Raw genomic sequence first — 12476 nt, 5'->3', positions numbered from 1 at the left:
TATTTTAAAGCTATGGACCAATGGCAGGGCCACCTCTCAAATTATCAGTACCAATCATCCATCAAAAGCACATCATAAAATTAAAAAAAATATAATATTTCCTTGTACTTCATGTGTATCTCGACATGGCTTGCGAAGGCTACATAGTGCGTGCCATGAATTTTTAACGGCGGTTCATTTTATAACCAGCCATACAATGCAAGGAGCGATAAATAAAGCAGTTTGTTTAAACAGTGGACACACTTAAAACGGTAACCGAAATACCGAAAGCCGCACCATAAAAATAAACATTGGCAAAAACATGGACATCGATCAACATTGAGTTATTTACAGAGTGCACGAAATACCACACAAATTGTCTTGCTAGTGAACCTCTATGGTGTAATTCAATTAGGGCCGGACCTAACGAATAAGGAAACAAGTGCAGTGTAAATTAGTGTGAGTGATCAAATGCGGGCGACCAAAATGACATCGTCACATTGCCGCAGCGTGACGCCGCCGCTGTCGCGCGCGACCTCCTCGGACCTGGTCGCGCCGCTGTCCCCAGATCTGTCCCGACACCGGGCGCTGTCCCCGGACCTGTCGCTCGATTTCTCGCGGCACCGTCCCCTGTCCCCGGATCTGTTGGAGCGAACTCTGTCCCCTGACTTCCCGCGCCGCTCCCGCTCGCCGGCGCGCCCGAGATCGCTAATGGAGTCATTATTAGTTGCAAAAATGGAAGCTTTAAGTACCGGGAAGTTAGTTCGGACCGATTCTTTGGACAGCTGTAGCAGTTTCGGTTCAATGTCGTCGCTGCCCAGTGATGTGTGCCGGTGTGATGACTGCCTCTTGGGGATTGTGGATTTCTACCTTCCGAGCCCGGCTGACGCGAATAGGCCCTTCAGAAAGGTTAGTGTTTTATGGCATTATTGCATCACTATTATTTCATATATAGATTTATTCATTTTTCACAAGGTAATCTGATATTTAAAAGATATACCTAATTAAGCGAACTAAATTTCAGTATTGGTACTTATATTGCGTAAATTTATATAGGTAAAACGAAATGAGATCATGCTTAATCTGCTGCAAAAAAATACAATTTATTTAAAATTAATCCATAAAAATGTGTATTTTATTTACTTGAAATATTATGTACAAAGCTTTACAATCAAGTTTGTGCATTGAGCAACTTTCGATTTAAAATTATGATAAACCTTTTTTGATTGATTGCGTATTGATTGATGGCAGGCAGATGTTAAAATTAAAAACATCTTACTTAAAATTAGAATTATGAAATTAAAGTTTAAATAATTCGTGTGTATTTTATACCTACATAAATTATTTCATATAGAACAGGTACCTATCTAGTATCTAAAGACTTTATAAAATTTAATAATATTTAATCGATTGGGCAGGACTTCTTTGAACAATATGTTTTTAATTTGATTACCTACACTTTTAATAATTGTTATATTGGATGCAATTTTGAAGTGAAACTTCTATAAGCGCGTTGAGAGTAAAGTTTCAAGGTCGCGTCATGGTGATACCGTCACGACATGATGGAGTAAGGCGATGATTTTGGTATTTTTGAATCTTGTCAAAGAAGTTTCACTTCTGACACGTGTGCTCGGCACACACGCTCTTTTTTATTATAAACTGTATTAGACATTCTCGTTATAATGATTTTAGACCTATTTTATTAACAAGACGTTTTGATGATATAAAAACTTTTCTAACAAATACCCGCGGCCCCATCATTAAAGCGGCTCGACGGAACACAGTGGGGTTTTAGTCGGTAAGAATCCGACATAACCCACGGCTCCATCCCCGGGGGCCGTGGGTATCTTTGGAAGATTTCCCCACTATAAAAAAAAGGCTAATCAAGCTTAATAGATTGATGATTGGGCTAACGAAATAATTCGATTTAATTGTTTAATTGGTCAATCATCTGGTAGGAAACTAGTTAGTCCCATAGAGATAGTATGTGTACTTTACGTATTTAAAAGTAGAAGAAATAAGATGCAACATGATTTATTTTGAATAAAAAATGTAAATTAGATCTTAATTTTAGATCTAATCTTCAATCTAAACGTAAAATTGCTCGATATTAAAGTCAACAATTGGATTCGTAATTTCGTATATTATTGTAGGAAAACTCCTACAATATTTAAAAAATTTTTTGTCAAATAAAATATCTCCGTGGCATCGACATTTGGCACTTTTTTCTATTCGTACCATAGATTCGTACTTTAAAATTCTTATTCATTATTATAATAAATACACCTACCATTATTTAATAGAAATAATAATATTCAAATTCAATTCAAAATTATTTATTAATTTTATTTACAAGTAACAATAATTGTTAAAAATATTTTGAAATACATAAAACGCGGCTAGAATCGTAAAAAAAATCAAACAACAAAATACAATATCAGTATTGCCATCTAGCGGTGAGTTGCAACACTAATTATTTGCTTGAAATAAAACGGTGCGCAATGCGCATGCGCCTATGAAGCTGTTTATACAGATACCGGTAGATGGCGCTAAAAATAATTTTGTGTTAGGAAATAAATAAACGTTATTTTTTTTATATTTTGACGTATGTTTTGTGTTTTTTGTTTCAAAATTGTTTTGTGTGAAACTACCATTTACACATTTTTAATAACTTCAATTTTTTTTAAAGAACGAGTTAAAAATTTTAATGATCGTTCAGAATATTATGTTCTCGTATCGTTCTCGATCGTTGAGAACATGATTATTCTGAAGTTCAGAATATTATGTCCTTTAGGCAGTCTGTAGACGACGTAGGTTCGCTATTGCCTCATATGAAAGTTTATTATTTTGAAAATTTTAATAGGTAATTAAGTATGTTTCTTTTAATAATTATAATTTTAATAATGATAAAAACTAAACCTAACTAAACCGCGTTTAAGCTAAATATGGACTGACCATTGAGCAGTATTTTGATTTTTGATACTGTTGTTTTTCCCTATAAGATAATTATCCCATTACAAATATTTTTTTACCTATACGCAGTACAAATTGCAAAACCCTATTTTATACTTCTAAGCACTTCTAAGATAACCGTAAGTTATGCGTATAAGTAGGTAATATTACCTATACGTAAATAGGGCTAGAAAATCTTCCATCTCTACATTATTATACAATAAACAAGAATATTTTTTATTGCGTATACGACAACAACATTGCAAGGATATTTCGAATCGATGACAATCGCTAGTTGTTTTGAACTGAGCAACAAAAACAAACTTGGAAAAAAAATAAAACACTCGAATTTAGTAAGAGCCAGGTATTAAATAACTGCAAAACAACAAAATGTCACTGCGCAGTGGCCGATTAAAGAATGTGGATTTTATTTATAAATTCCTATTTAGATTCGTTACCCGTAAGACGATGCCATGAAACATTCATGGAGGTGTCTCGCTTTGCGTCATTTATTATCTGTTGGTGTCGACGTCACAAATCTATAAAGTGTCGCGTAGAAAAGGGTATAATGTTTTCCAAAACAGGAGTTCATTTGATGCCTCTTTATTTGACGTTACACCTGTGAAGTTTCCACTTTATGGATATTTATAGTCATGTGCCATAAGATATACAAAATACTTTTTAGCTTGGACCATATTGAGAAAATTTTATAATAAAATTAAATCAATGACTTCTCCATTCTTTTCCCATTATTTTCTTTTTCTATGTAGATTGTAGAGTAAGCGGCCGTAAAGTCATAATTTAAAGTTTTAACAGGAACAATAATTTTGATGCAGGAAATCTCGTTCGCCTCGATTTAATAAATTTCTACTGGTTTTCTGGTTTGTTACTTCTCAAGTTAAATCCTTAAAATTTCGAAACTATAGGAAAGGGATTCCCTTTTTCCAGTAAAACTCCTGACGTATTTGATATTATTATTGACGAATGTGTTTCCTTTCAATAATAGATATTTTTCCGCTCAACCGTAATCCTTACGTAAATGTTAATATGGCGCTTGACCAGAGACGAAATATTTATTCAATGAATTCAAATATGTATGAAAAACAATTTCATATGACAATGGCACCGGATGCGCATTTCATAAGAAAATACATTTTTTAACATATACGTACTTCTAGGAAAATGAATACCTACCTACTACCTAGACGCTTTAAGAATCACTTTCATCATCATCACTACATAGTATAAAATAAAGTCGCTTTCTCTGTCCCTATGTCCCTATATCCCTATGTCCCTTTGTACGCTTAAATCTTTGAAATTACGCAACGGATTTTGATGCGGTTTTTTTTAATAAATAGAGTGATTCAAGAGGAAGGTTTATATGTATAATAACATCTATCAAATAGTGGAGAAGTACTGTTATTTTTGAGGTTTCTAATGTGATGTCGTAAAAAATTACATTTTTTCCGCTTACGTTGCAAACGCAGGCTGAACCCTACGAGTTTTATCAAAATAATGTACTAAGTATTATACACACTGAACAGGTCTACAGAAAAGTCCGCGGTGGTATATATCTATCTCTTATGGATAACCCACAATAACTTTTTTTTGTCAATTACTTTTTACGACAAATAATGGCTAATTTTCGAAGCGATTTTAACCAATACAGCATTAATCCTTAACCAATTAAATACCTTGAATACATTGTTCATTTAATATAGATCTATATGGCCCGTTACACCGTATGATTTAAGTGAATGTTTTCGAAGATATTACAGATTTAAAAATTGCGGGACGTAGCGTTTGCGGCGGTACCGGCCGGCCGCCCGGCTATAATATATTTTATACCCATGCGAAGCCGGAGCGGGCCGCTATGTTTTTATATACAACGTTCACAGTTTTTCTGTAGTGTATTTAGTATCAGCATTGCACCCGTGCGAAGCCGGGGCGGGTCGCTAGTAATTTATATAAAAATGCTAATTAAAGTACGATTATTTGTAAAAACGCGTTATATTTTGTTGTCATCTTATCGATTATTTTATTATACAATAACAATAAATTAAAATATAAGAATTTAGGAATTAATATACCTAGTACTTATAGAATTCTGAGACAGGATTCGTTGGACAGGTTCCAAGAGCTCTTTAGTTACTCTTTTGCAAAGTTGAAATCTGAATGAATTCTGTTCGTGGATGTGATTTAATTATGTTCTTTACATCAAGCAACATATATATGACCAAGAGTTTAACACTGTTTATCAGCGAGTACTATTCAGCTTTTTCTATCCATCGTTTGAATTGTAAAACATTCAAATTTCATTCACACTATTCGAAGGTGCGTTTTAAATTCTAAGCACATCGCCTATCCATGACGTATAGGGTTTGGTGCGTCACTCTGACGTCATATTCCTTTCTTTGCTTTCTATGACATCTCTTGAATAAGTGAGTGCGATTAACATAGCATTTCCTATAGAAAAAATGCCATTGAACAATGAACGGGTCACGAGGCATTTTAAGTGGAATAAAATGCGGTATGTAATTGGAATCGTACTGAGACGATGACATTTTAAACGTTTATTGCTCGCTGTATATAGCTTTCGTTCGTCATAAGAACAAGATCGTTATTTACTAGATGAAATTACGTGGAATAATTGTAAGTGTCAATGATTAAAGGGAACAGTAATCCTGGAAGTTTTTGAGGGTTCTTTAAGGAGGAGGAATTCTTTTGGAGTTGTTCGTGAGAATTAATTTAAAATCATAGAAAATAAAATTAACTAATACAAACCAACTGGGCTTTAAGTAATAAGCTCATGAAAATTATTCATTTGAATCTAAATATTTTTATGCAACTTTTATTAAAGTTTCATCAATTATTATTGCCAATGAGGACAGACGGACAGACGGAAGGGATAACTAAGCGATTTATTAAGGATGACGTAACTCTAAAGTTATGCAGATAATATATAAGCTCTTTTCCGTAGTTCTAATAAAAGCTAGTCATAACCACAAATAATAACCACATTGGTTTCCCAGGTACCATCAGGAACAAAAAAGGTGAGACTCTGAGAATTCGCAACTAACTTAGTTATCTACATAGATATAATAAATGGTTAGATACTTATGTTTGCTAGAGTTGGGAGATGAGTAAAATTTAAAATTTTCTTGACAATTTAATCAAGATTTTCAGGAGTTTTACTCGACTGAAAAGTAGATATCATTGGTATTTATGAAATCATTTTTTTTTGTTTCAAGTTCACGGGCAATCTCTTGAAGAAAAAAATAAATCTGTATGTTTTATACAGATAATAAAATAATATGACGATTCCAAAGAGCTTTAAAAAGGACTCTTGATTAATAACAAGGGTTTGTGTTCGAGCTTAAAAATCGATCAATTCACTAATTACCATTTTACCACTAGTTACCATTTTTATATGTTTATCTTCAATATAATTCTCATGAAAAGACAACTTGTGTGAAGTACCAATTAAATGAAATGATACAAAAGTATATTGTCGAAAATACAGGCGCAATAAATAAATGAATGAAAATTGGCATCATTAAATTATTATCGAACGGTGTTAAAATTACAATGAACTCGTACCTTTTTGTTATTTCTGTAATTGATTTAATAACCCTTATAAATGCGTATTCAATTATTAATTTACAAAAGATTTTATTATTATTTATATAGCGGTAATAAGAGACATTTTATTAAAGTAAAGTTTATTAACAAGCTACACATACCTACTATGACATTTTTAGGTAATATTTATATACCTAAAAATGTCATAGTAGGTAGGTATGTGTAGAAAAATCAGCCCTAATGATATTATAAAAGATTTATTATAATAATTACCAGAGATGGTATAATTTATAGCTCTATATTTGAATGTAGAATTATGGAAATTTCCAAGCTGTCCGTATTTTTAACCGACTTCAAAAAAAAGGAGGAGGTTATCAATTCGGCCGGTATGTTTTTTTTTTATGTATGTACATTGTACACCGATTACTCCGTGGTTTCCGAATCGATTTACGTGATTCTTTTTTTGTTCGATGCGGGATGGTGTCGAATTGGTCCCATAAAAATTTTATTCGGATAGGCCCAGTAGTTTTTATTTTATGAGCATTTTTGTCTGTATTTGTAAATGTTGCAATTAGTGCAAGTTTGAAGTCGGTTGTTTTTAACGCAGTTATTGACTTGTTGCATTTTTAGTACCTATCTATTATTACAGTTTGGTATAACAGCTAGTGATACAGTTTTGAATACTAACCATATAAAAAGTTTTATCGACTAATTAATAAATAGGCGTTAAAAGCTCGGACAGACTACCTTACAATTTAACGTTTTAAAAATGGTATTTGTACTGAAAATAATAAATGCTAATGCTATTCTAAGCCATAATTATTTATCAATTTGAAAAAGGCTTTCATTACGATAACTATTGCTATAATGTAGGTACTTAAAATATCCACAAGTAAACATAATTGTTAATAATACAAATCATATTCGTAAATAACATATATATTATAAAATTATTAAATTCGAAACCTGTCTCATTGACGTCAATGTGTAGTGGAAAAAATATATCCAAAATAATATTTTTGTGTTAGCGCCTAGTGCAATAAAATATGTGATAATATAATGTATACATATGTAAACGTGATTGAATATATAACTACTGAATAAATATGAAAATTATGAACATTTTTCAGTAAGGTCGCCGACATCAGCACACTGAAAAAAGAGGAACTAACTTGTATGTATCTTATTCATGGCCGTTCTATCCTTATAAAACATATTAGCCATATATCTGTTGGTTTTATTTGCTAAACTTATTGGTATCGTATCAAAACTTAAAGACATTAAAAAGAGTACAAATGAATTCAAAACTTGTATTATTAAAAACAGCGAGCAAGTTCTTTGTAAAACAATCTCATATGAGATTTATTGAAAATTGATCGCAGATCGATATCGAGAAGAAGAATTAATGTTTATAATTTCGTAAAAGTACTTTCAGAAATCTATTATAATAATGAAAGTAAATTTTTAACATTTTTTTGAACAGTTTTATTCTTTTGTCGATCTTTAATTCCTTATATAAGGTAAGTTTTTATCAAGTATGTATTATTATTGAGATGTTAACGTCGCTAATTATGAAAGTAAATACGTTCTATTCCGTATGCACCTCAATGAAAGCATCATATATCAAGCATAGATCAAGCCAAACTGATTATTATTGTTTATATTTATAAATCATTCACCTCATTCATAAATTATACAGAAAATCAATCATTTTATCATTAAAATGCGGTTTTAACGGTATTAATAATTATAATGCAACAAGTTAGCATTGGCTGTTTATTGCGTAATTGTATGGAGGCTATTTTGTTTCATTTTTTAGTCAATTCAAAATTGTATCAGATAAAAACCATTGTCTTCATTCAGTTTAAACATTCAACAACCTGATTGTATATTAAAGATAAACAATGGTTCGCTTATTCTGCTGAAGTAAGTGGAATCTTAATATTATGTTGTTAGCTCTTAGCTTTATGTTTATTAAGTATATATATATGAAAAATTGCAATGGTATTGATTATTATTAAAATTATGGAAATTGTTTAAAGATAAAAAATTTTAATCTCACTTCTTTTGTATACAATTTTTCTCAATTGTAAAATAACCTCGATATGAACTGTATCTTGATCGAATTTAAATAAAACGGGTAGAGTCGTTTTAAATGTTAAGTAGGTAAGTATAAATACATTCTTCGTTCACATATTAATATTATAACAACTTTCATTTATTTACAACAGTACAAAATTATATTTTGAAGTGGCATAATGTTATAAAGATTAATAATTGAAACAAACAATAAAATGTAGAGTTCTGGCGTCAACATGAGAATGGAGACATCATGCAAATTTATATGTGCATTTATATTATGTATCATCTTGCGGAAACAATATTGTAATAAACGCAATTACCATGAATAGCAAATAACTTGAGTAAAGACGAAATGAATCCGCTATAGAGCAACGGTTATCATTCCGTTCCTACGTCATTATGGACCTTGCAACATTCTTACTTCTTAGGTACCTTATTAAAAACACAACAAGGCTGCAAATACAAATATCTCCCAAAGTTAATGATTCCAGCCAAAATTATGCAAAGGTTACAAATTATAAGTCTGTCAACGTGGACGAAAATCAACAATTCGTGCCTTCGCAGAGCCGGCTCCGGCGCTGGGCGCGCGCAGTCCGCGACCGCCGCGCCTAACTGACGCTCGTGTTTCTGATAACTGTCAAAAATGCGTACACAAGTCGTTCCAACGTGCTGACATACGTGGTTACAATGTCGTTGACACCCCGAAACGCGTGGACCAGTGTGTGATGTGATAAGCAATAATGCCGGAGTGTCCCGAATCGTTCACCTTCACGATACCCATTATACGGTACACCATGGATTCTGACGACTCCAACGTTGCGGAGAGGCAGCAGCCGATAAAGAAAATGTCTCTCTTGACTCCCGTGAAGATTGAGACCCCTGACGCCGGGAGACGAGCGTCAGAACCGACGAGGTACTACATTCCTCCGCAGTGTAATAACAAGCTCTCGCCTAGAACCGCGAGAAAGCGCGATTCCAGGAGAAATTCCAAGGCGGATGTCAGAGATGAAGCGATAAAAGACAGCTTCGGTCTCAAGCCGTGTAATTGTGAAGATTGCAGAGCGTCGAGTCCATTGCCGGCAGGGTATGGACCCCCTACCATGTCCCCTGGATATGATCAAATGAAAACCGCATTGCTGGACGTTCCTTGGACTGATGATTTTACTGAAGCGTCCAGCGATGATCTTAGTTCAGAGTGGGATTCCGACGTAGCTGAACCACCACCAGTTCAATCAAAGGTAATGTATTAACATATCCACATGATGCACAAAATTGCGAATTTATATTTAAATTTAGAATAAGAAATATGTCTTATTTAACCAGAAAACATACGAAAAAGCCTAAAACTATACAATAACATGTTCGGCACAAAAGAATAAGTAATTAATACTGTCCCATTGAATTGCAAATTTCGTAAGCGACTTGTCGAAGTGTCGTAACAGTCGTCAATAACAGAGAAACGTGTTTCGTGTAATATTTTAGATGATGAATTTTAAGCAATTTTTCGAACACGTTTTGTTTATTATAAGCTTTATAATCTTCAATAATAACCTAATTCTAAAATAGATTTTTGGTCGTTAATAATAGCAATAATGAACCATTTATATTTTAACTAGCTGTGCTCCGCGGTTTTACCCGCAGTGCTCCGATCCCGTTGGTCTCAGCGAGATGATATATAGCCTATGCCCTTCCTCGATAAATGGGCTATCTAACACCGAAATAATTTTTCAAATCGGACCAGTAGTTCCTAAGAAAAACAACAAACAAACTCTTCAGCATCTCTTCAGCTTTATAATATTAAGATTTTATGAAATTTTTATTGATGAAGGTTATTGAATTAAGCGAAATATAAAATATTGTTTTATACGAATGTTTTGCAATTGCCCCATATTACTTTCCTATATGGTTTGGACACCAAAATTACATTCTTATGAGAGATTTCCGAAAAATCAACTCTGACTGACATTTTAAGCGCTCTTTAAAATTATCATATAAATTTCATCCACTATGGATTGAACATACGCTATTTATGTTCATAAGAACTGTAATAACTCGCACTTAATATGAAGTACATTAAACAGTTTACATGTATCTACTGTACAGATAACAACAGTACAAATAAAAGGTCACGTTAAGTCTAAATAAAATGTACCTAGGTATTTACTTAATTTACTTTTGCAATAACTTCTTGCTTTTACAACAAAACCAATATGCGATAATGGTTCCTATTTACTGCCTAATTTAATCAAGAAAAAAAGATAATTATTTATTTAATTATAGACATTATATTTAAACAGGTCTTCACGACCAATCTCATTATTTTAGACCGCGGTTTCACCCGCATTGCTCCGCTCCTTTTGGTCTGAGCGTGATGATATATTATAGCCTATAGCCTTCCTCGATATGTAGTTCCTGAGATTAGCGCATTCAAACAAACAAACAAACTCTTCAGCTTTTTATTATTAGGTTCAGTTATATTTTCCCATCGGGAGCTTAGACAATTTCAAAAAGTCAGCAAGAAGCTGTCGATATTACATTAATAATGATCCACTTCTTTTTATTAATTGTGCCGAACTCAAGTTAAACGAGCTAAAATTTTTAGCTAGAGTAGGTATTGTATGATATAAGTATGAGATGGTTTTGAATATACATAGAATTAGGTATATCAGTGCATTGATATTAAATAAAGATTGTTTATAACTTTGCAGTCATAACTTGGCCTTTGCTTCGTAGGTTCAGACAAGTGGCGTCCATGTTAGTTATGTAAATATATATGATCTTGCCTGTTTTTGTACTTGAATTTTAACTGAAAAGCACGAAAATATGAATGTCTCGATAGATATTTTTATTTAAGCAATAGTGTTCAAACTTAAACTGTCACATTAGATCGAGGTTCTTGTCAATAAAGAAAATAATTTCGGTATTTTAAAAACGTACCTACATATTATTTGTAAATCAAAAGCATTGTTTATATTCTCTATGTAGGTAATTTAATTAGGTCATTAGGTACTTACGTAAATACCAAAGTTAATTTTATTGAAATAAAGTCCATATATTTAATAGATTGTATTGCAACTCAAAGCAAATAAATCTATTTGCTATCTATGTTATATTTTTGCAACATGGCCAATCCCCATAATTGCCAAATAACATTTAGTTTTTGTTACCTCCCAGCAATGTTTTTATCCATAAAAAATCAATTTGTTGGTTAATAGTAATGAACTTTTTAATAATAGCTCAGAGTAGGTAAAACTAATTAATACAATATTACGTATATTATAAACACAATAATACCTTTTTTTTCTTTATATTATATCTATATTCATAAATATGAAGATCCAATAGCTTAAATTTTGACAATGCGAAAAAAATAATCTTTTTCGAGACATGGGGTCAAACCCCGCCCCCTGGTATAATACCACAGTAATTTACCAGTTTCTGTGATCTGTGAATTTACCACTATAGACTTTGTGATCGGGTCGTCACTCGTCAGAAGATCATGCCATTTTGTGAAAATTTTCCATTTGGCATTTAACAAATGCTACGCACGTAGTTTATCACTGACGGTTATCAACATTACAAATTAGGGTACATTTTAATTAATCTATTCAAATATAAATGGCAGAATAATCTAAATTATGTCATGTAGTATATAAATAAATAATAGATATTTTTATAAAATAATCCGTTCCTTTCTTGGGAGTTTTCAAGACGGAAATATACCCGTGACCAGTTCACTGCATAGTTTAAAACATCGGGAATTAGTAATAAAATATAAAATTAATCAAACAGCATAACAAATATTCAAACTCAACAATTTCTAAACGCAAATTTTTCCCAAAATAACGTTCTACGATTCATAAAATATCTTTCCTACTACT

At 32.4% G+C, this 12476-nt stretch overlaps 1 protein-coding gene across 6 annotated transcripts in view; it reads left to right on the top strand.

Moving 5' to 3' along the window:
- The window catches only part of IP3K2 (Inositol 1,4,5-triphosphate kinase 2), a 135265-nt gene that overhangs the window by 80515 nt on the left and 42274 nt on the right, over positions 1–12476 (top strand). Inside the window, exon 2 of one of the 6 annotated variants that reach the window (XM_090103562.1) lies at positions 395–888. The exons of 2 other annotated variants lie outside the window; for them this stretch is intronic. In XM_090103562.1, coding sequence (XP_089959688.1) covers positions 451–888 — 438 coding nt within the window. In that variant the 5' untranslated portion in view covers positions 395–450. Of the gene's footprint in view, positions 1–71; positions 889–9168; positions 9834–12476 lie in introns of those variants that run through there. 3 more of the 6 variants (XM_090103560.1, XM_090103561.1, XM_090103559.1) reach the window with 3 other exon arrangements.

The sequence above is a fragment of the Colias eurytheme genome, chromosome 7 (genome assembly GCF_061535395.1).
Source record: "Colias eurytheme isolate Ceu_HAF_F1 chromosome 7, ilColEury1 Martin Lab GWU primary, whole genome shotgun sequence".
Classification (NCBI taxonomy): domain Eukaryota; kingdom Metazoa; phylum Arthropoda; class Insecta; order Lepidoptera; family Pieridae; genus Colias; species Colias eurytheme.
This window is presented reverse-complemented; position numbering and strand designations above follow the sequence as displayed.